Here is a 24,124-nt window from a genome sequence, read left to right on the forward strand (position 1 = left end):
CGACACAACGGAAAAGAAAATAAAATATGCTGAAATAGTCCAAGTTTTGCCATGTTAGCATCATGTTTACTATCTTTACACATTTTATAGTTTTTATTTGAGAAATCTTTAACATGCAGACTGTCTAACTAGACATGTGGTATAAATACAGCAACTCTCTCGAAGGGTTTTAAAGCTTGCAAACACAGTAAATCCAACCATTCAAAGCATCTCTATATCCTATGTCATCAGTTTATTATTTATTGGCTAGCTTTGAACGCTTTCTGTCATAATAGTTTACTCTTTCCTACGTTTCCATAAATCGGAACGCTCACTTTCTCATTGAATTGTTTAACATTTAGGATGTATATAATCTCACGCTGTGCATTTTGCTTATTGTTAAAGGCCATATGGTATCTCATAAAGTTGTTTACATAATTATAATTTATTTGAAATTTTTTTTTGGAGGATAGTTGTCTCATTTGCAATCATGCCCGTGACATATTGTTTACAGGGTACACAACAATGGATAATACCTGCTTCCATTAGACTAGTTTGTATAACAACTACTTTGTTTCTTTTTAATGGATTAAGGAACAAAAATATAAGTTAAACCGTTTTCAAACTGCCCGCTTTAAGGGGACGATGAATTACTTTTCCTGGATTGGCAATACGCGTTTGTCCTCTCAGTATCTAAGCCAATTGTATTTATATATATAATTCATATCAGTTTACTACATTTCATATAAAAAATGTGTAATTTCACATAATTTTTGTGTGTGCTATATATTTGTAAATTGAACTCTTTCTTATAAATGTTTTATTGTATTGCATATCATTGCATTGTATTTTATCTAATTGAATCATTGTTTGTGTTTATTGCTTGACCCTTATGGGCCATGTGGGTGTAATTTTGCAATAAAGATTAAATTAGTGAATTTGCAAAGAGACATCAGGTTCACGTGTTGTTTTACTCTTTTTTTTTTCTTTTTTTTTTTTAAAGAAAATAACTTCTTTAATCAGTATAGTTTGAAGATTTGTCTACCGAAGACGTAAATCGTTTGTTTTGTTGTATATTTGTTTTGATTTTGATCCAATGACCTATTACTTTTACTATAAAGAAACCACATATTGTGCACATTATCAACGCTTCAGTATAAAATATTTGTTGAAATCATAGTAAATTGAGTGTGATAATTGGTAAAGGCAACGATATCCGGTCATCTCTTTGTTGAAATAATAAATTGACCTGATAAGCTGAAATGATCAGTTGGAATTGATTTTTTGGAAATACGAGATTTCAGATAGGTCATTTAGGTTTACATTTCCTCGTTATAATATTATAAAGTCTTTTCATAATACAAAGCACACACAAATATAACACAATTAACAATATTTTTTTTAATATACAACAATTATAATAATATCCAATTTATATGTTGTATTACAATTACAATGCTTACTTAATAGTTAATCTAAATGGCTCAGCATAAAATTGTAGCATGTTCATGGTTCTCATACAAAAAATACAAAATAAAACAGATATAAAGCCAAGGTTCTGTGTTGAAGGCCGTACATTGACCTATTTATAATAATGGTTTACTTTTATAAAATGTTATTTAGATGGAGATGTGTCTCATTGGCACTCACACCACAGCTTCCTATATCTATAAATAAAATACAGGGAACAAACTTTTAACAAGAGAAAATTCATTCTGAAAGTATAAAATAAAATTGAGAATGGAAATTGGGAAAAAGACAACAACCCGACCAAATAAAAAACAACAGAAGAAGGTCACCAACAGGTCTTCAATGTAGCGAGAAATTCCCGCACCCGGAGGCGTCCTTCAGCTGGCCCCTAAACAAATATATACTAGTTCAGTGATAATTAACACCATACTAATTTACAAATTGTACACAAGAAACTAAAATTAAAATAATGCAAGACTAACAAAGGCCGGAGGCTCCAGACTTGGGACAGGCGCAAAAATGCGGCGGGGTTAAACATGTTTGTGAGATCTCAACCCTCCCCCTATACCTCTAACCAATGTTAGAACCAATAAAAGACTAAAAAAAAAAACATTGAAAGTAAGTTAACATTAACTGATGAAAAAATAAAATGTTCTTGAACAGCCGAATCAAAACAAAATATGAGCTCGAAATGCTGTATTAAGTAATCATTTCTTAGAAGTTGAAAGACGTCAAAGAGAAAATAAATGTGTATCCATTGTATATATAAATGTAAGTTTATTTGTGATTAAGAAAATTTGAGAATTCAATAAAATTATGCATTTGTAAAAATAAGTCTGTATGTCTATTACAAAGATTTTATAAAGACCACGATTCTTCTGCAATATTTTATATAAAACGATCCAAGTACTATACATTTAAAAGAAAATAGTTTCAAAATGGATAAATATGAAGATAAATGATACATGTATATACATGTATTTACATACGCAAGGTATCGAAAGAAGTTTATCTTCCCTTGAAAATACGGCAATTTTGTTGCACTGAATTTGCCAGAGAGACACCCCCCCCCCCTCCAAACCAAAATGAAACTTGCTATTTAAATCTTTTATCTTTGTGAAACCATAAAAACAGAAATATCTGCAATTGAAAACGGGGCTCGAATGCAATAACTTAACATTTAAATTGACTTTTACTACCACAAGTGATTAAAGTAAACTTTTTAGTTGGAACGTACGTACTTATTTAAAAAAAAAATGACGACCCCAACGACAAAAAAAGTCAAGAATCAATATTTGTTTCAAAAAATTCAAATCAATATCATATAATATGTGCCTTAAATTTTATACATTTTAATAATCAATAGTGAAATGTTTATATATTCGTTCCAGTATTTAATGGACAAATAAAGGAAACTTTACTTCCTGAAAGCTCACCATCCGCTCGTACAAATTTACAATAAATTCGTGCAACAGGTATAAATGCAGATGGCCCAAAAGGTTCAAACATTTCTTGGCTCCACACTTCTACTGGTCTCCTACAGTGATACCTGTATCTAGCTGGTAGAGCACGTAACCACTTTACCCTTGCAAATAAGTGAATGTTGTTATCACCTCTGACCAACAGGTTATGTAAGTAATAAGTCTGGATAATGCCGGGTGTAAGATCCCCAGTGCCGGTCTCAGTAATTATTTCCCCGTCTTTTGTATGCCAATAAGCCATTACAAATGATGAACGCTTGTGTCTAGAGTCCCATGAACCATATACCTCATTGCCTAAACTAACTGCTGTGCATTTTCTACAAGATTCCGGAATTACAGCTTCCGACAAATCTGGATACATGACACTGTAAGTACGAGAAATAATACGGTGTTCGTCATATGTAAGACAATGTCGTGATGCCTTTGAGTATTGATATGCACCAATGTGTGACCAGTCCTGGTTTAAAATTGGGGCACTTCGTTTTGCTAAGTAGAAGAGATGTCTAACCTCTTCGTCAGCTATGTCTGCTACTGCTCCAATGGTATCCATCTGTGGAAAGTGTTTTATTAGAGTAATTTCGTATTTTTGTGGTAGTTTTACAGATTTTACAAAAGAATCTCGAGTAAAACGTCGCATCATCTGCAATTCAACCGATCGATTGTTTTTCGGCAGTGAACCAAGATGACCATTATATCGTTCGAAGCTAAAAAGCCAAAACGAAAAAACTGGCCCATAGTCTCTTATACAATCGCTCAAATGATAGTGCAAATGCATGTTCGGTGTAACTCGATCCTTGCCATACTTAGCTTCAAAGTCTTTGCAAAACTGTAGGATGCTATCCTCATATTGCCTTATATCTGCCTCTGTAACATACTTAGAAGCGATTGTATGACTTGCAAGTACGAATTTCCGCCAAATATCCAAATCTGCATTAGGTAAGACATCCTTTAGTGAAAATATGGAAAAAACATTTGTCCAATTCTTCTATTGCTCTGCAGTAAATCCACCGAAAGAGGAGGATATTTTTCTTGGTATAGCACCGATGTTGCTAGCAGCATTTACAGAGTCTACCCTTTCCTGTACCGTTTTCAATTCTTCTGGTAGCAAAATTTTCAATTCCAACCAAATTTTAATTAATTTCTTCGCTGTTCCCTGGTAAAGATTATGCATCGGGTCTATAATTGACATCCTGATTGGATCAAAGTACTCCAGATCCCAAAGAGGAGAATATCTGAGACCGTATTTGCTTTCTAGACTGTCTTTTTCTGTTTGTGTTTTTGCTTGTCTTATGAGATGAACCAACTGTCGCTGATGAATTAAATCCCGGGGTATCCAATTTTCAACGTCAAAACTACCATATATTTTCCTACCGATATCACCAGGAAATGTTTTCATGCATTTCGAGCATCCTAAGGTAGCGCCATGGCCTAAAAATCCACACAATTTCCTTGTTGCAGGAATATCGCAGCCGACACACATCAATGCTAACTTGAAATTCTGTTTATCCTTTTTACTTTGAAAAGAATTCGACGAAAAACCGTATGTCCATACACTTTTGAGTTCATCTATAAGAGGGTCAAGGAATGTTTGTAGACTTGGTTCTTTTCCCATATCCGGTATTATACCGATGAGAACGACATTTTTTAACTTAAAACGTTCGTTTCTTGGTAAATTTGAAATTACAGCGTACATAACACCTACAGAATACTGAACATGCTCATATGGCTGGAACCAGTCCAAGTTTATCATTAATCCATAATGTCTCTCGCTACACAAAAAATTGTTTTTCTCTGTACCTTGGAATTCTTTCCAAATTCGTCCATCGTAAACATCTGCAAAAAAACCCTCTTCTTGTCGTCTTGATCTCCATTTTTCACAGTTCTTTTCAAATTCAGGAAGGTGGACAAGACTTGAAACTGAAGATTCCAAAGACTTATAACAAAATGTTTTATAAGGATACAGCTTTCTGTTCTTTTGCAGCTGAACAACTTTCAAAAGAAGTTCTCCACATACTTTTCTCCTTCCGATCTGTGGATGATTTGGGAAGCGAATATTCTGACAGGTTTTTGAGACTTGTTGACCCTCGATAATGTGCAAACAGTCTTCGTAATCATATAATTTGTAACACTTCTTGCATATGACATATTTAGTAAAATTATCTTTCTTGAAACCGATATCTCTATATAATTTGTATACAGAAGCAGGAAAAGCAGCTGATATTGTTGCAATTGCAACATTTTCCGCAGACAAAGCATTGAAAAAATCGCTGAAAAATGAGAGCAAACGCTGGATTGCTATATCTGGAATACTGTGACAGGCCTGCCATGTACAAACAAAAATCAATAAGGACATTAAAAGGGAAGGCATATTTGAGCGGCTACTGTCATGATCATCGATTATAGTCTGAAATTGACGTGCATCGTCTCCTGTGTTGAAATCAGAATCAATGTCTGCGATCGTTACATTGTCCCAAATTTCTTCTTCTTCGCTGTCGGATTCATCTGAGTCGTTGTTAAGCGCCTGCAAATTGCTTTTTAATTTTGCCTTTATAATAGAAATTAATGGTCGGTCATTTTCATCAGCTGATGATGCCAAATAGGGGCTTGCTGTTTCTTGGTTGTCATCTATCGAAGTTTCCTGACTTTTCAATGTCTTACTACTACAGTGCCATATACCGTTATTAGAATATTTAAGCCGATGATTTTCGAAATGCTGCTTCCCAAATATGTCATTACAACCAGGACATTCCTTCTTTCCTCGTTTCCTCTGAAATTCCAAATGAGCCGTTGACACAGGCTGGTCTCTTTTTGACATTCTCGCTGAAAAAATAAAGACAGCTTTACTTATACTATTTCTCAGTGTAAATATTAAGAAACAGAGTGATGTTATTATAAATGTTCATTGGTTCTTTGTAAAATACTAAATAGGGAAATACACTTTTTATCAAAGCATTTTCAAATATAATTGAATTCAGAGGAAATCACTGCAAAAATTTAAAAGAAATGGAAAACTAAAGTCTCATATTTTCATTTATTCAAAGGTCTGTGTACCCTTCAATCGTGAATATAATGTTAGAGTACTTAAGTTGCTAAAGTACCCAGACCGACCATCCCGTTTTGTTTTGTCATAGTAAATGTTGAACTACAGGCCTTGGTAATCCTGTTTGACCCTAAGTAAGATGGAGAAAAAACATCCAAATTTGAGCTTAAACTGATTTTCTGTTATCTCTATCACCATGGATATTAACCTATATACAAGGCCATTTTTGTCAATATCGAGAGAAGTGGTGAGGCTTGCTAGTGTTATTTTCATGTCGTATGCTTGCTGTTCAAAAGACAACTGATAAGTTGTGTGTTTAATGATACAACAAAGAAAACGAACTTATGTTATTGTATTGCATTTGTAATGTCGGGGCCTTTTTATAGCTGATTACGTGGTATAGGCTTTTCTCATTGTTGAAGGCCGTATGGTGACCCATATCTCTTAGTTTCTGTCTCATTTGGTCTCTTGCGGAAAGTTTTCTCAATGGCAATCATATCGGATCCGTATTTTTTTTTGCATGAACCGCCTGAGGGGTTCATGCTTATATATTGGCTTATATATTGGGGTGTTTTGGATGTGTCTATGGGCCACTCGATAACTTTCGGCCGGAAGTCAGAATAAAATTCTCGGAACGTCTCGAAAGTTGTCTGTCGTTTTTACAGGTCTTAACAGGTTGTTATCTACGTCTCTGATATCATATATGTGATATGATGGCCCTTGACGACGCAATTATATTTGTTTTAAAACGAACACTGTATACTGTGTGTATCTGGGTCAGTTATATGGTCCGAGAACACAATTAATTCGTAGTGCGTTTCTTATAGAACATAAATGAAAATTTTAAAAATCCCACCTGCGCTTTCTCAATGAAATCTTTACAGTGTGTTGTACTACTTTTGGGACTAATTATATCAAAATTATAGAAATCTTAATCGCCTCTAACTCAAAATATGGACAATTTTGTGTTTAGGGTGTCTTGAAATCTTTTGACAGCTTCCGAAGTGCTAATTTTTAACCTTTTTCAGCTGGACCAAATCACTACTTTCTTGTAAAATTCTGGACCCAATTTTTTTTACAGTGTAATTTCACCCCCCTACTTACAATTTGAGGCATTAAACATGGAGAAATAAATTTGAAGAGGTATAACAATTATTGGCAAGTAACCCACTGTTAACACTAGGGACTATATTCGTGAAATCAAGGCCGGACGACAATTGTGGTCTCGGACCTAATAGGATAGAAAGAGTTGACAAATCTTAAAAAAACTTGGTATGACCAAAGCTTAATAAATTATAACACTACTTGCAAAGTTTCATAACAATAGAATATATTTAATATAGTAGTTTATGCGATATTTGTTGTTTTTATTACGTTTTAGAACGATGTAACCTTTAGGACTATCCTAAGACACCTAATTGTATATCCTAGGACCAAATTTAGGACGTATCCTATTTTAGGAGACTTTCGTTAACCCGACTTAGGACTAAGACGTGTCCTAAGACCATCCTAAGACATGTCTTAGTCCTAGGACAGCTTCGTTGACACTGGCCCTGGAAAGTACAGGAAATAAAATACTTTTTTATGTTTTTCTGAATAATTTGAAGACCCTTTTTCCCATAAAATCATAATGCATATTGATAAAAAGGTATTAAACTTGTGCAAGGGCATTATAGCCAGTCAAGGTCGTTACAAAACCGTAATAGTCAGCATCTGCATTCCAACTGAATAAAATTAATGGGTGTAATTACTTAATCTGATAAGATTAGATAACAGGCTGTGCATTTAATTAATTAATATGTTTACTTTTGATATCTATATAAAAGAACGAGGTCCAGTTTGTTAGCCGCCCTGAGTAAAAACGACAAATCTTGGAATTCAACTACAGTTATAGGACAAACGCCAGATTTTGAGTTTCTTCAGCAAAATAGCCTGAACATTAACCATTTAACAGCTTATTGGCAAACCATTAATTCAAACACTTGTTTATTTGTCATCACAGCAGGAAATCTTCGGATTACCACAACATCTAAGATAAGACCAGAAATAACCACATGTGTATTATGTATTGTAAAAGTACTGTTCTACATAAATAAATTGTTATCAAAATCAGCTAGTGGCAAAATCTTCTGACGTTTGAATTTTATATACACAAGGTCCCCCCTTTCATTTTCTTTTAAAGTTTTTGCAATGCAAAAAATTAAAACAAAATATGTGTTTTTAGTATTTTATCTTTATATTTATATATTAAAATTTCTAATATGAATTTCAATAAGAAATGACTGATTTTTCTAAAAAAAATAATAATTGTATACTGGAAGTTATCAAATCAAATGTTCTCATACAACATCCACACTATTTTTGGAAAATATTTTCTCTAAATATTGGTGTCAATGGTTCTGAGACTAAATTTTTTCTCGCGCGAAAGTTTATAATTAGTTATTGTTTTCGCTGGTACCAATTCAATATTTAACACTATAATGTATGGGGAAACTTTGGATTCAGAATATTTGTTCATTCTTATCATCTGAATGATTCGATTTTTTTAAATCAAATTGTGGGAAAATCCGTCCCCCCTTTTATTAAAGTCAAATGGTCGTTCCCTAACTGCTAGAAAGGTTGTTCGAAAATTTGAATTCGGTTCTAGGTAATGAACATATAAATGACATATAGTTTACAAGTGTGAACAAATATTTTGTACATGTAGCTAAACAAGGTGTATAGATGTGAACAGATTTAATCACGTTGAAACTAGTGTACATGACACGCCATTATTCCGACAGCGCATTAGTCCGACAGCCCATTGGTCCGACAACCCATTAGTCTGACAACCCAATAGTCCGACAACTTATTGATCCGACAGCCCAATACTCCGAGAACCGATAATTCAGACACTTATCAAGTCAAGTATCAGGGTATCATGATTAACTAATTTCTTGCCTGTCTGTATTATTACGTTTATGTAATAACATATTTTAAGAAATAACTCCGTATATATATTACATTAGACTAAGGTAGTTCGAATACTTTCTATATATATGTTCCAGACCGTATGAGTATTTGGACCGTACGCGTACGGTCTGGACCGTATGCGTCCTTTTTCAAGATTGGTATAGTATCTTTCTTAAAGAAAATGTATCCATGCATACACACAAGACAGATGCATTGTCGGAGAAATGGGCTGTCGGAGTAATGGGTTTTCGGAATAGTGGGCTTTCGGAGTATTGGGCTGTCAGAATAATGGGCTGTCGGAATAATAGTTGTCGGACTAATGGGATGTGACCGTGTACATTACATTAAACCAAATGTAAACATGTTTACTGTACATAGCGTTTGATGTGAACACGGTCTTAGTTTACAAGTCATCATCATTACAAATGTGTCTCTAACCAACACAAACAGTTTTAATATTTACTGTACATGCAGTTTACAATTTGCTATTAATTTGTTGACTGCAACTAAAGTCGCCAAAATCTAGATATAACAATCCTTCTTTGAGGAACGGATTTATATAAATACTTATTAATTCCAAATCCCTCTGTATTTTTCATGTTTCTTTTGTATGATTGAAACTTAAAATCATAAAATAAAAATTATGTAACAAAACTAATCCTTATCTAGCATGTGTAGTGATGTCATCAACAGTTAGATTCATTTTTGGGTTTATTTTCTCTTTTTCAACGTCAGCATTTCTGTTAAACCTTCACAGAATTTATTTAATTGACAGACATACATGTATCTTCTATACAATGCGGCGCAGGACATTTGCGCTTTTTCATAAGAAATTTGAGCTTTTTTAATTAGACATTTGCGAGTTTTATAAAGGACAAATGTGCTTTTATAATATTTGCTTCTTATGACTTCCCCGTGCTATCTTAATTGGGCTTAGGTCCGGTAACTTTGGCCTTAAAATAATGAAATTTAATTTATCAATTTTCATTATTGCTTATAATTGAATCAAATTGAGATGGAAATGGTAAATGTGTCAAAGAGACAACAACCCGACCATAGAGCAGACAACAGCAGAAGGTCACCAACAGGTCTTTAATGCAGCGAGAAATTATCGCACCCGGAGGCGATAGTCGTTTCCTATAGCTAAGACATTTCTTTTTAAAAGTTATTTTGTAGCACATCGACATAGTTGTATATAGCTAAACAAAATTAAAAGTATACATTATAAAGACATAAAGACAAGCATAGTTATCAGGGGTCAATTTTTCCTTGTGTCCTTTTATCTTTCTGTCCATCTGTCCCATTTTGGGTATAAGCTGTTCGGGTAAATTATCCTACAGTTTGAATGCTAGGAAGTTATCACTTTGCTGGCTGTGGATATACATATATATTGGAGGTGTCTTTGCGGTCAGGACTTTAAATTTTAAAATATAATATTTCTTATGTGTGGGACACAGTTGACCTTTGTCATTTTTTGTGTATAAACTTGCATAAGATTGATTATTGGTTGCTTAACATCCTGTTGCAAATGTTTCATGCATGTTCATAACGAGAACAAGTTAACAATAAATTCTTTAGGAAGGTCTTGTAATAGATAAAATTGAGAATAGAAATGGAGAATGTGTCAAAGAGACAACAACCCGACCATGGAACAGACAACAGCAGAAGGTCACCCATAGTTCTTCAATGCAGCGAGAAACTCCCGCACAGTGGCGGATCCAGAATTTTTCATAAAGGGGGGGGGGGGGCGCTCTGACTGACCTAAAAGGGGGGCTACAGCCATGCTTCGGTGATTTCCTATATAATCACCAAATTTTACCCATGAAAGGGGGCCGGGCCCGGGCCCCCTGACCCCACTCTGGATCCGTCTATGCCGCACCGGAGGCGTCCTTCAACTGTTTATATATAGCTAATATAAGACACTTAGGCCAACTAAAATTAATTAGTAGATTTTCATCCAAATTTTTTTTTTAAATGGGGCGGGTGGGAGGATTTTATTTTTTAAATTTTATTTCATATGAAACCCTTGTCACGAGTTCTTCATACCGCGGAGTATATGCTAGTGGAAAACAAGTTGTATAATGTATATACATGCTGTATAAGAAATCCTACACTATTTTTTAAACTCTTAAATAAAAATCCCTGATTGGCAACAACTGTTATACATGTAATTGCCGCTTTAGAAACCTATTTATAGTATACATCAAAAAGAAGAGAAATGCTCTCTTCAGTTGGACTATACCTACACCAAATTTATTTTGTTTTCTAAGCAATGGTTTGTAGTTCCCATAAAATCAATAAAATGTATTGGTACAATTGTATACAACACAAGTATTATGAGTACAGAATAAAATTTTAACTCAGTGTTGAAAGTAATTTATATGATGTAAAATATGAACTTAACCAAAAAGTAGTTGTTGTTTAATGACTAAATTGAGGGTATGTGGACAGTAACAGAGGGTGTTTGCTGTTTGTCAACAAAAACAACAGCCATGGGTAAATATAAGGGCTTGTTATAATTAAAATGCGTGTTTGTCAACTTTTTTTTCTCAATATACAGTCATTAATCAAACAAGTTTGTGCTTGTGTCAATTTCTTTAATCCAGTCATGTTTTTTGTACCTATTTGTTCTACAATTCTTGAGCTTTGGATATCATTCAGTTCAAATTTCCTGACACAAAGTCATTGTATAAATAAAGTAAAAAACACTGTTTTCGATTCACTTGTGACTACCGCAATTTGCGTTCAAGGACAAGGCGTTTTACTCGTAACTCGAATATTTCATGCCCTCCTCGATATCAATCTCTATTCTCGGTAGATGATGTTGTCATCATAGAGCAGCAGAATATGTCGACTTAATCATTTTCGTTAGATTTTTCGAAGAAATACAAAAACGAAATTTGAAACAGGAAGTATTAAATGAAACGAAATTATTGATGGTTCCCGGTAACGGACATGAACAAAATCCAGATCGTATTTTTGTTAAATAAAAAAAATTGGGGCGTGACTATTTCAGAGGGGCGGGCGGGGATGAAAATCTAGCTATTAATTTTAATTGGCCTTAAGTTGATTAAACATTCCAGACCCTTTTGTTTCCCCCATTATTAATATTACCAATCATATTGTCATAATATTGTTGTAAAATGATGCCCTTTATAGGTTCTTGGTTAGATTAATAAAATTCTAATCTATCTTATTACCATAATTGATAAGTTCCAGTTCGAAGAGTTCAAACAAGAAAGATTTTGAAAGCAAAGAAAGCTGTGCATATTATAATCAGCATGACTTTTTCAGATTACAATACCAATACTAAAAATTCAGGCGAAAATAAGGCTTGCACATAGTTATATACTTTTATTCAGTCACGGACCTGTGATATCGCGGATGTGTTCTAGTGTATACAATAAAAACAAAATGAAGTTAACGATCCCTTTAATTTCGTAATGGTAAACTTTGTAACACTTGTGTTTAGGGAGCAACCATTTTACTTCAAAGGGAGGGGAGATGTTTTTCAAAAGTTTTGTCTGAGTCAGACCCCCCACTTTTTCCCCTTTACGCTATCAATAAAAAAAAATCATTTTTTCTTTTACATCTGCTTGACCAGAATATTTTTTAGTAAAAAACTCGGTTCCTTAAAAGTTTATTATTTTTTTTAACATCTGTTACAATTTTTATTGACTTGATTATTGTACATAATATAATCAAATGAATAAAGGGAGATGATTACGCACTTTTGAATATGCGACCTTAATTTACTGAAAGATAGAAAAAGGAAAATAATCATCAATTATCAAATGTAGTATATGAATGATAAAAACATGTATCATAATAAATCAGTCTCTTTTTTAACCATCAAATATCTATACATGATAATATTGAAAGATTTCTTGAACTGGTAATTAAACAATATTGTTCATGCAATGTATACAAATACTTTGATCTGTAAATGAGTAGCACAATGTTAATTTTGAAGTTCCTTTCTGAACCATTATCACAATTGTTGCAAATAATTATTTTCTCCGTCCCATTCACTAACTATTGTATGACTAACTAAAAGGAGGAGTGCTTTTGTTAATATGTCACACACGGAAGCTTTGATCCCTTATACACATAGAGATGAAGAATTTTGATGTCATCGAAGATCACTGTAAATTGCATAGGATAAATCTGTTTCTGGTCATGTGGCATGCAGTTGTAACAATTGCAAGTTGGCTATAAAGATCAGAATCTATACACATATTCATTTATATAAAAAATTTACTCTCTAAACACAACTCCGAATTCTAAGATTTGCACATACCTCAAAATGTCAACTTTCAACTCTTTGATGTCTTCTGATGAGGATCCAGATATTGGGGACAGCAGCATGCATTTGTTCCTTGAGTCATCACAGACTTCCGAAGTCCCTGAGCAAGGAAGAAGCCCAAGTCCAGCACAGATATGGAGGCCACATTTTGAGACTCAGAGTCCATTTATAGCAAATAGCCCAGTCACAGTTTCGTCAGGTGCTTGTGGAGGGCCACAAGATACTCCTCGGTCGTATACCCGACAAACCAGTACCCCTTTACTGGGTAGAGTGCAACAAGAAAACACTACACGTATATCCAGCTCGTGTATTAAGGTACTTCACTTTATAACTTATGAACATATGTGTGTAACTAATTGAAGTAATAAATTGACATACTTCCACGATATATAATGACGATTGGGAATTGATAGGCATGAATGAGGCGATATTATAATTTTATCATCTTGTGGCGTGGTCATTTCCATTTTAGATTTGATAAGGATACTTTTATCAGTTTAATGATATTTCATTTTGATTGATGTGACAGCTTTTACGGTTCCTTGAATGAATGCTTTGGTTAAGGTTGTACCTAATACTACAGGGAGATAACTCCGAAATTCAGTTAAACGTTTTAATCACTTTGTACTGTTAAGGAAATATTAGGCTTCTTAGTCAAACTGCTTTATAACCAATGAAATTTTTCTTATAAAGTGGTTGATTCAAATTTTTGATTTTTTTTTAAATTTTTTGTCAAAGGGTCAAAGTAAATATTTTGTCAAAATTTTATGAAAATTAAACGAGCCAAATTAATATTTATATTAGTCAAGGTGTTGGGTACGTACAACCTGAAGATTAAAAAATGTATTATCTTAAGTGCTAGTATAAACGCCAATATATATATATATATATATATATATAAAGGTCTTTCGCTAAAAGGAAACTAAGCTGGAGAAAATCTATTTCTTTTATTTGAAAGCATAACACGTTCAATTTTAAATATAACCCCTTCATATATTATATTTAACAAGGTTATGTCGCACATTTAATTGATAATTTAAAAAAAAATAAGAATTATACATTAACTGCACAGCCACAGTTTTTTTGCCCTGTCTGAAATAAAGCGAAGTGCATATTGTCATATGAATTATCTCTTCTAGTACGAAATCAAAATTGACAGTATTTCAAACAAACTAAAAACACGCAATTTATACTTAAGTTTTGTAGGCAATAGGGTTATGTACATGGTTATTTTTAAGATCTCATGCTATTCTTTTTTTCAATAACTTTCAATCATCATATTTATGTTCAAGTCTAATCCACGGTGCAATACTATAAATTGACACACGATTGGTGAATTATTAATAATACCAATGATAGTTTAAATATATCAACATATTTGTATTTTCAGACACTTGAGAAGTTATTTGACAATCAAAGGACATTTCTCCAAGAACAGTTTGTCAAACAAAATGCTCTTGTTGGAGAATGCCTTTCCATGTTAAAAACTTTGGAAAAAAGACCAGAAAATGGAAAGCAGCTGAATAAAAGTAAAAATGAGATTCACGTGCCTGCATATATAAAGGTATTTCATTTCTTACTGTTGTTTTATTTAACGTCACTTGGAATAAACTAGTAGCCTTAACCAATCAAATATTTAGTTATCAATATACATGTATGCATACAGTCATGATGATACTGTGTAATCAATTAACATACTTGTTTTCATTTGGTTTTTTTAATACATTACTCATCATTCGAAATATAATAATGTTTACTTTAAACTTTTTACAGCAATCTGTACGTGACGGATTTAAACATAATAAGAGAGCAAATGGGTTAAAGTGGACCACAAAAACTGCAGCCGGTACAGTACTAAAGTGAGTATAACATGTATCTTAAAACAGCAATCGAATACCTAGTCCGAGATGACTTTAACATCTGAAGACCTTTTAAGAACTTGCTTGGGCAGTGGGACGGAAGAGCACACTCCTTATAGAAAACAGAGAAATTGATGGCTTAGACTTAACGCGGCATATTTATTAAAAATTAAAGCAATCATATACCATCCGATTTCTCATTCAATGGTGTGGATTATGGTCGTTCTATTGCGTCCAAGGAGTCGCTGTATGTTGCCAAATCAAACAAAAGTATAGCAATGTACGGATGGATGTTATTTTTTTTATTTATTTATTTATTTTAAATAGTTTGTTATCAAATCAAAACGTTTCTGCCTTTTATGAACTGTATAGCCCGCCTGTAAATTAAGTGTCCCCTGTATGCAACGTAAATGCACCTACATGTATAGTGATAATTCTTTTTTTTTTAATATAAAGGACAAGGAAGGCTAGTCCACATTTTTCTTTCTGTTACAAGTATGTTTAAAGTATCAATAAACGAACTATATGAGTTTAATTTCAAAATAAGGAAACTGATGATGAACATATTCTTATATTCATAGATGCAATTCGGAAGAAAATAAAGCAATGACAGAGGCGATTTTGATCTATGTGAAGGGTCAGCATCAAACTGTTGAAGAGGGCGTGATCAGGTGTAAGTACATCTATAGCTGCAGCACCTATACTTATAATATTTGGTAACAGTCGTTACAGACGATCAAAGTTACCTATCCAATGCGTTTTATCACTTGTTTTCTTAAACTTATGATTGTATGGTGGATTGGGAATTACTTTTTTCAAACGACACCCCCCCCAAAAAAAAAAATCCAACCAAACACCAAAACAAACAAAACAACAAAAACAATATCAAATAAACGCGCTTAGTAAAAAGTGAAAAGAATGATTCGATCATCCCCAAATTCCTCCATGAATATCAAATGGCCGTAAATATACGACAGTATCCGATGTCTTTCTTTACCCCTTAGTGATTAATTGTCATTACTACATCGCTTTTTTTCCGACGTAGTCGGTATAGTTTCGGTTTGTGTCCTTTGAACTTAAGGACGCTTAACCATGTTAACTATGGCAACAGAATACGCATGCTCTAAAATCCCTCAACTTTTAACTTTTTGTATAAAAAAGAAGATGTGGTAATGCAAATGAGACAACTTTCCACTAGAGACCAAAATTACACAGATATTAACAACTATAGGTTACCGTACGGACTTCAATAATGAGCAAAGCCCATACCGCATAATCAGCTATAAAAGGCCTCGAAATGACAATGTATAACAATTCAAACGAGAAAACTAACAGCCTAATTTACGTACAGAAAATGAACGAAAAACAAATATGTAACATATACACAAACGAAAACCAATGAATCACTGGCTCCTGAAATATTGGCGGGATCCCAACCCTCCTCAGTTTGTTTATCAATGCGTAACATGTATGGACCTTTAATTCAAACTGTACTGGTGTTCGAGGCGTTATTCTGTTTTTTATTTATTATTTCATTTAGGCTTTGGCAGTGAAGTATTAATTTTAGGTTTGATATTTTCACATAGTTCTTTTTTTCTGCAGGTGGGATTGAAACGTATTTCAATTCTGTTAAACAGAAGGAGATAATGGAGTTAACAGGGAAAAAGGAAGAACATAATAGAAAAATGGTTCTCTATGGCCGAAAACACAGGGTATGTACTGAATTAACACTTGAGACAGTTTTAGTCATCTGGATTAGGAATAAACATCGGCGATAATTATTCTTAAGATAGGAATTTCAATAAAGATTGATTAAAGACACATTGAAACTTATATAACACTAAGGAGATGGTTGATGCTTTTGATGAGTTCAAATGAATTAAACGTAATCAATTTGTTGTAGGCAGTTTGATGAAGAGATTTGAAGGTTCATTTATCATTTCCGTATATTATAATGGTTAATTCATGGTTTTCATACTTCAATACTTTTTTGTAAATGAGAAAATTACCATTTTAACAAATCGCTTACTCAGAGACGGGTCCGGATTTTTCTAAATAAAAGGAGAGCGCCTTGTTTAAAATCTGTAAAAGAGGGGGACCCATTTTACCCTAAAATCACACTGTTTTTTTTAAATCCGAGTTAAGTGACCCCGATGATACGCCTATGCTATATACGAAAACAACTGTACAAGGTACCAATACTTAATTATTCGTTATTTATAGCGATTTCAATTTCGTTTGTTGATAGTAATGCAAGGGAAATAATCCAAATTATACATCAAGTGGTATTTACTTAAATTTTTATTTCACCATCTTCTGAGTTTAACATTTAAGGTATACTGTACATATGTCGTTTTTCAGAAACTTATCAACCGAAGAAGAACCCTAAAAGAAAGAAAAATTGAAAAGGAGGAGGAAAGGTTCATGAAAGCATTGGAGATTGAAACCATGTCCTCAGAAGATTCCGATTCTGAGGACGATTCTATCTTCGTTACACGTCCTCTGTCGTGGGTATCGACAGAGTTTAAACAGCTGATACAGCGTTTGGATAGAAAATACGATCGTATGTTAAATGCTCAGGGGAAGAGATTAAAATCCAAAAGAACAGTCGGGGAGCCTTCAGATAGACCGTGTCCCAAAAAGCCCAAGGGACTGGAGTGGATGTTTGGCTAAGGTGATATGGAGTTTTGACCATCAGTCATTTCAGATACATGTACTAATAAACATTTTGGCATGCATACATAGTCTTGTTTAACTTATTACGACGAATTAATTTGAACTTATGTTGCCGTCTCGTTTCATTGAGTTTCAGCTAAACATGAAAAGAACCACGGGTCATTCTCCCTTAACGTAAAACCATTTGATATGCTTGGTGGGATAGGGAAGCGGCGGATTGACACACACGCGCTGCACACAAACATATTTTCACTTTTGTACACAATTGTTTATTTTTTGTAAAATTTTGTTCGCTTGGATCTATTTTTTCAATAATGTACATGTGTATTTTTAAATGAAATGTAGCATGTGTATGTCATTGATTATGATGTGTTATTCATTTGTTTTGTCTTATTATTTTTTTCCACTAAATCTATTAATCAATTCACAAAATTCATTACATTTATTTTTATGGTTTTTTATAAATAGATTTGCTTATCTTGGTTGCCCCTTCTCACGAGGAACAGGGTATGGCGAATAATGAACATATATGTACATGTCATCAATACGCTGACTTCTCGAAAAAAAAGAAATCATAAATCTAATGTAAAAAATGAATATAGAAATATAATGAATACGTTTTCAGTTTGTTTAAATTTATATTTATCAAAATAAGGTTTGATCAGAATGTGATGCCAAATATGTAACACTTCTTCAAACATGTAGCTATTTGAATGTGTATAATAAAGAATATGACCACATAAAATGTATTTACTTTATTATTTATACTTGTAAATAGCTTGTTCCGGGGCTTCTTGTGTAAATAAGAAAAATATAATTTCAGAGTTTTATATTGCAAAATGTACTTCTTGAGTATCGGGACTTTGATATAGGTGTGCTGCTCGATTTTGGTGTTTATCGTTGCAATTTCGTGATTCTAATTGTTTGATGTGAAAATGTTCTCAGTGCAGTCTTTTCTAAGATTCATAGTCCAGAGTCTTCTGATTACTAATTGATCGAATTACCTTTTGCTGAGTCAAAGTGTCGGTGTCTTTTTTAACGTTTTTTAACGTTTACAATATGTGACGCAAAATGCAACTCTTCTTTTTTTTCTTTTTTTACCTCATTCCTGAACAAAAAACGATAAATGTCATAAAGGCGTATAGCAAGTCAAGATACACCTGAAGCTTGAAACTTTTACAGCCATATGGTACAGCAAATTTGTGCAAGAGGTTATGGCCTAAGTCTCACTTAACCATCTTTATAAAAATACAAACACTCTTGTTAATTGTGAATCTTGTAGATTTGTAAATCATCAAATTATCAACATATTTGCACACACCCCTTCCCCTTTTTAACGCTTATAACAATCGAAAAAAAAAACAACCAAACGAACAAACAAACAAACAAACCAAAAAGGAAGAAAGAAGTTACTTAGAACAGTTTATTACGGGTAATAAATTGATATTAAATATTAAATTTACTGGCAATTACATATGAATATTTTTCAAATTTACGAAAATTTAACAATATTTAATTTAGTATATAATAAGTTTATTTTAATTATTGCATTTGTAAACTTTAAATTTAATTCACAGTAAATGGTTTAAATCAGAAAAATAAAGACATTTGTTCTGCTTTAAATTTGTAATTTTATTAAATTTACTTAAATTTTCCCTAATTCAAATTTCTCATTTAAATAGGTTTACTGCAATTTAAAAGACAATAAATTTTAGATTTAATCAACTTTAAAAATATATGTAAATTGGGTTTATTCTTAAAAGTTTATTGGTTATATTAAACTTAAAGTAAATACGGTGTAAATAAGATATTTTCAAATGGATTATACTAATGATATATTTTGAAATTTTAAATATATATTAGCTTTTATATGGATATAATTTTCAAATAAATGCATCATTTCATGCATATATGTCCATGTATATTGCCAAATACTTATATACCCAAATGGAGGCCTACATCTATATAATGATCTGATTTGCGCTACATTGCCATTCCCTCTTAAAACAAAGCTGATCGAATTCCTACAGTCTATTTTTGATGTCAAATGGGTGCAAATTTACAAAAAATGCCGAAAACATCTGACACATTTCAAACGTGGTTTTAACCGCAACACAATAAATACTAGCATCAGGCACTTAATTAGAAATATCCTTGACCGTTTTAAATTTTCCACACTTTTCATGTATTGATGAAGCTTGAAAGACCGATTCAAGCTATCCCTATAGCCCCCCCCCCCCCTTTAGGAATAATGCTTTTAAAGTTACATGATAAGAAAAATATATAGTATGAGAAAAGTGAATTTAACTAGCGGATCCAGAAATGTTATAAGTGGGGGCATACTGACTTCCTAAGAGAGGGGTCCGCTCTGGTCAGTGCTTCAGTGATTCCCTATAAACTCAACCAAATTTCCTCCCCTCTAAATTTTAAACATTCTCTTTTATAATTTTGCATCTTTATTGTAGCAGGCTATATGTTGACCATGCTATTTAAATTTTATATTTAAAAAAAACCAAGTTGTGCACATTGAAAACGCTCCAGTCTGAACACTCTTAAACTATCCAGTGAAACTGACAAGGACACTTATCAGTAACTGCATAACTTCAAATTAACATGTCATTTATACCAACCCCATGCAACTAAGTACACAGCTGCATTCAATGTAACATGATCAGAGATAAAAATAAATGTCAGTTCTGAATCAGATCCTTTCTTTTCGATACAACATATAAAAGAAAGAAAAGGGGGAGGGGGGTTCAGAGGAAGAATCATCTTTAATTTTAAATACACTGATGTATTTAAATCATTTAAAAGGTGAAACTTATAATATATTTTAGACGGTTCAATAACTGACAATACTACTGTGATAAAAAGTTACTAAACATCTTTACACATTTAAGACATGAATTTAGAAACACGAACATATATATATATATATATACTTTTTCACTTTGTTGGTCTTTTGGAAAATGTTGTTTGTGCTGTTTTTAGACCCTTCTACAACGAAATTTGTTTGACATGCACACGTATAAAAATTGCGGTTTTTATCCAACGCAATCATAGGTTTGAACGTAGTTTTCAATTTAGACTCGTTTATATATATATATATATATATTTATATAACTTCAGTGAAAATTGGAAACAGTTATGAAATAATATGAATAGTGTGTATTGATTGGTGAATGCAAATATATCCGTAACGCGAGTATCTATATGTATACAACTTAACTGACATTTTCGGCTGGAATGATTTAGGAGAAGTAAAGGGGTTTTGTTTCTTTGTTAAATAACTATCTTATTTCTACAAAGTATTCAAAAAGTCTTATATTTGGTTTCTATTATTAAAGCAATTTTAAGCAATAAACCCCTAACCCCTAAATCGACCCAACCTTTCTATTGTGGAAAGAAACCGCAGTGGCGGATCCATGCATAATTTTTCATAAGGAGGGGCCTGTCGACTGACCCAAAAGGGAGCGCTCCAGTCATGATTCAGTGATTCCCTATTTAATCACACATTTTTGTTCCCACAAAAAGGGTGAAGGGGGCCTCTGGATCTTATTAACCTTGTGCTTTTAATTATAGATATTATTACTAGTAAACTGATTTATTTTCGAAAATCATTAAAAAATACCCATTTGTATTCTTCATCAACGATAGCAGAGGGGCATTATGTTTTCTGCCTTGTACGTCCGTTCGTCAGTTCGTCGTCCGTCTGTCCCGCTTTTATAGGTTAAATTTTTGGTCAAGGTAGTTTTTTATGAAGTTGAAGTCCAATCAACTCGAAACTAAGTACAAATTTTCCCTATAATATCACTTCTAATTTTAATGCCAAATTAGAGTTTTGGCCCCAATTTCACGATCTACTGAAAATAGACAATGCCAATGCGAGTTTGGCATCCGTGTATTGTGTTCACATTCTTGTTTGCACTTTTATCCTGAACGGTTTGAGCTATATCAACATAATCAAACCAACACATCCCTCCGTTGTGTAAATATTTGTAGTATAATTTTATAGATATCAATACATTTTTACAAAAGTTATTGTCCGGAAACAAGAAAAACGTTGTTTCGTTTTTTTTTTTGGACAGTTTTTGGTCCCTTATTCTTTAAAACCATGATGTGAGACCATAACATTCAAATTCTAATTTAACGCTATCAGTAATTACTCATCATTTGCACAGATCAGATCTGCATTTCTTTTGTGCCTATTTTTTTTTATTTATATGTATCATGAATGTCTATTTTAAAAACAAAAATCCTTTATATATATAAAAGAAGATGTGGTATGAATGCCAACGAGACAACTCTCCACAAGAAACCAAAATGACACACAAAGTAACAGTTATAGGTTACCCTACGGCCTTCAACAATGAGATAGTCCAATACCGCATAGTCAACTATAAAAGGCCCCGAAATGACAATGTAAACCAATTCAAAAGAGAAAACTAACGGCCTTATTTATTTTAAAAAAATTAACGAAACACAAAGATGTAACATATAAACAAACGACAACCACTAAATTGCAGGCTCAAGACTTGGGACAGGCACATTCTTATATTATGTGGCGGGGTTAAACCTGTTAGCGAGATCCCAACCCTCACCCTAACATGGGACAATAGTATAACAGTACAACATAAGAACGAATTATCAAAATCGGTTGAAAAAGGCTTAACTCATCAGATGACAAAACTACAAGTGGACTTGGCTGGGTGCTTGTACATCCCACCAACAAAAGGACACTATAGGAACAGATCTGAGAGTACTAGCAGTTAACTGACAGCTAGTTCAAAGCCACAAACAGCTAATAAAACAAATCATGCATTTAAGACCAAATATGGACTTGCACATCACTATTATGCGTAATAATAAAGATCCCAGTTGCGGAACTAGAACTTTTCATAAGTGGGGCTCAGTGACTGCCGAAAAGGAGGCTTGTGCCGTCATGTTTAAGTGCTTCTCTTTATAATCAACAACAAAAACAACTCAAAAAGGGGGAGCAGGCCACCTGCCACTGCATTCCCTTGACATGCCTCTGCATCCTACAAGATATCAAGGTCGTTGCTTAAAAAATTGTAGGAGTAGCTCTAGATGCTTGTAATATACATAGTTGTTGATGTTCAACTTCCTGGCATTTAAGAATATTTGACAAAAATCAAAATGCCTAGGAATACATGCATGAACATCTCAATTGTGTGTTCAGGCAACCTCTGAAATATTAAAACTATAGTTAAAAAAATGTCGGAGGAGGAAGCAGGACAAACAATGATCTCTCTCTGCATTTTATAATAAAATGTATCCAACTACCTTGCATTTTGAGGATATTTGACTTAAAATGTTTCAGTTGCAACTCAAAAACGGTACGGCCAAAAAAAAAACAATCTATAGCTTGACGAACAGACAAACGGGAAGACGGACGAATCTGTAGGCGATAAATTAATATACACTTCGATGAAAGTGAGGTCACGCAATAATCTTGAAATTGCAGTTGATACTTATAAAAAATCAAAACCTCCTAGTGCTCAGTTTGCTTAAACATTTCTCTTCAGCTTTATTACCTTTAATTCTAAGATTTCTAAAACCGTAATAAATTTGAGTCTCTGAATTGAAAGTTATTTTTCAGGGATGCGATGGTTGCTTTCTGTCAAAATGGTTTTTTTGTTTTTTTCTTGTTTTTACATACTCTAGGCTATTGTTTCACATTTTGTCACATCGGGACATTTTATAAATTATTACGTGTATACATTTCGCATGTTTGGTTTATTGTCGAAGGTCGTACGTCGATTTTTTCGATTGATTCGACGAGTGAATGGATAGTAACAATACATGTGTCGGATCGGCAATTATACAACATTTTCTATTATTTCCGTATTTTGCGTGGAATTCTAGCCGCGTTGAAGACCCATTGGATGCATTCGGCTATTGTTTGCTTGTTGTCGAGTTGTAGTCTCTTTTACTTATTCTCAATAGCTGCAAATGTTAAAGAACAACCAAAATTAAAGCGCCAACAATTAGCGTATCGCTCGGTTGATATAGGCGGATCCAGTTGGAAGGAGGGGGCGGGCCCGGTTCCCCCTTTCGTGGGATTCCTTTTTATTGATTATATACTATATAGGGATCGAATCACTGACTTGAGAGACACCCCCCCCCCCATACTTTAGGTCAGTCAGCACCAACCGCGAGTGTAAAGCTCGGTTGGTATAGGCGGATCCAGTTGTGGGGAGGGGCGGGCCCGGTCCCCCTGTCGTGGGATTTTTTTTTATTGATTCTATACTATATAGGGAATCACTGCATGACTGGAGAAACCCCCCACTTTAGGTCAGTCAGCACCCTGTCATGTATTTGTTAAAAAAAAATATATATA

General features: G+C 33.4%; 1 protein-coding gene across 1 annotated transcript; it reads left to right on the top strand.

Moving 5' to 3' along the window:
- Positions 1 to 14,584: 14,584 nt before the first annotated feature.
- LOC143074135 (uncharacterized) lies at positions 14,585 to 17,760 on the top strand. The gene is made up of 5 exons (XM_076249682.1): positions 14,585 to 14,792; positions 15,002 to 15,087; positions 15,669 to 15,760; positions 16,690 to 16,799; positions 17,449 to 17,760. The coding sequence occupies exons 1-5, from the start codon at positions 14,706 to 14,708 to the stop codon at positions 17,758 to 17,760; spliced, it is 687 nt and encodes a 228-aa protein (XP_076105797.1). The 5' UTR covers positions 14,585 to 14,705.
- Positions 17,761 to 24,124: the final 6,364 nt, after the last annotated feature.

This window comes from Mytilus galloprovincialis, chromosome 5, assembly GCF_965363235.1.
Source record: "Mytilus galloprovincialis chromosome 5, xbMytGall1.hap1.1, whole genome shotgun sequence".
Classification (NCBI taxonomy): domain Eukaryota; kingdom Metazoa; phylum Mollusca; class Bivalvia; order Mytilida; family Mytilidae; genus Mytilus; species Mytilus galloprovincialis.

Excerpts from the sequence above, each read along its gene's own strand:
- LOC143074135 (XM_076249682.1), top strand. The coding sequence starts at position 14,706 with ATGTTAAAAACTTTGGAAAAAAGACCAGAAAATGGAAAGCAGCTGAAT. Across the intron at positions 14,793-15,001 it reads ACGTGCCTGCATATATAAAG|CAATCTGTACGTGACGGATT; the intron begins GTATTTCATTTC and ends AACTTTTTACAG. Across the intron at positions 16,800-17,448 it reads TCTATGGCCGAAAACACAGG|AAACTTATCAACCGAAGAAG; the intron begins GTATGTACTGAA and ends GTCGTTTTTCAG.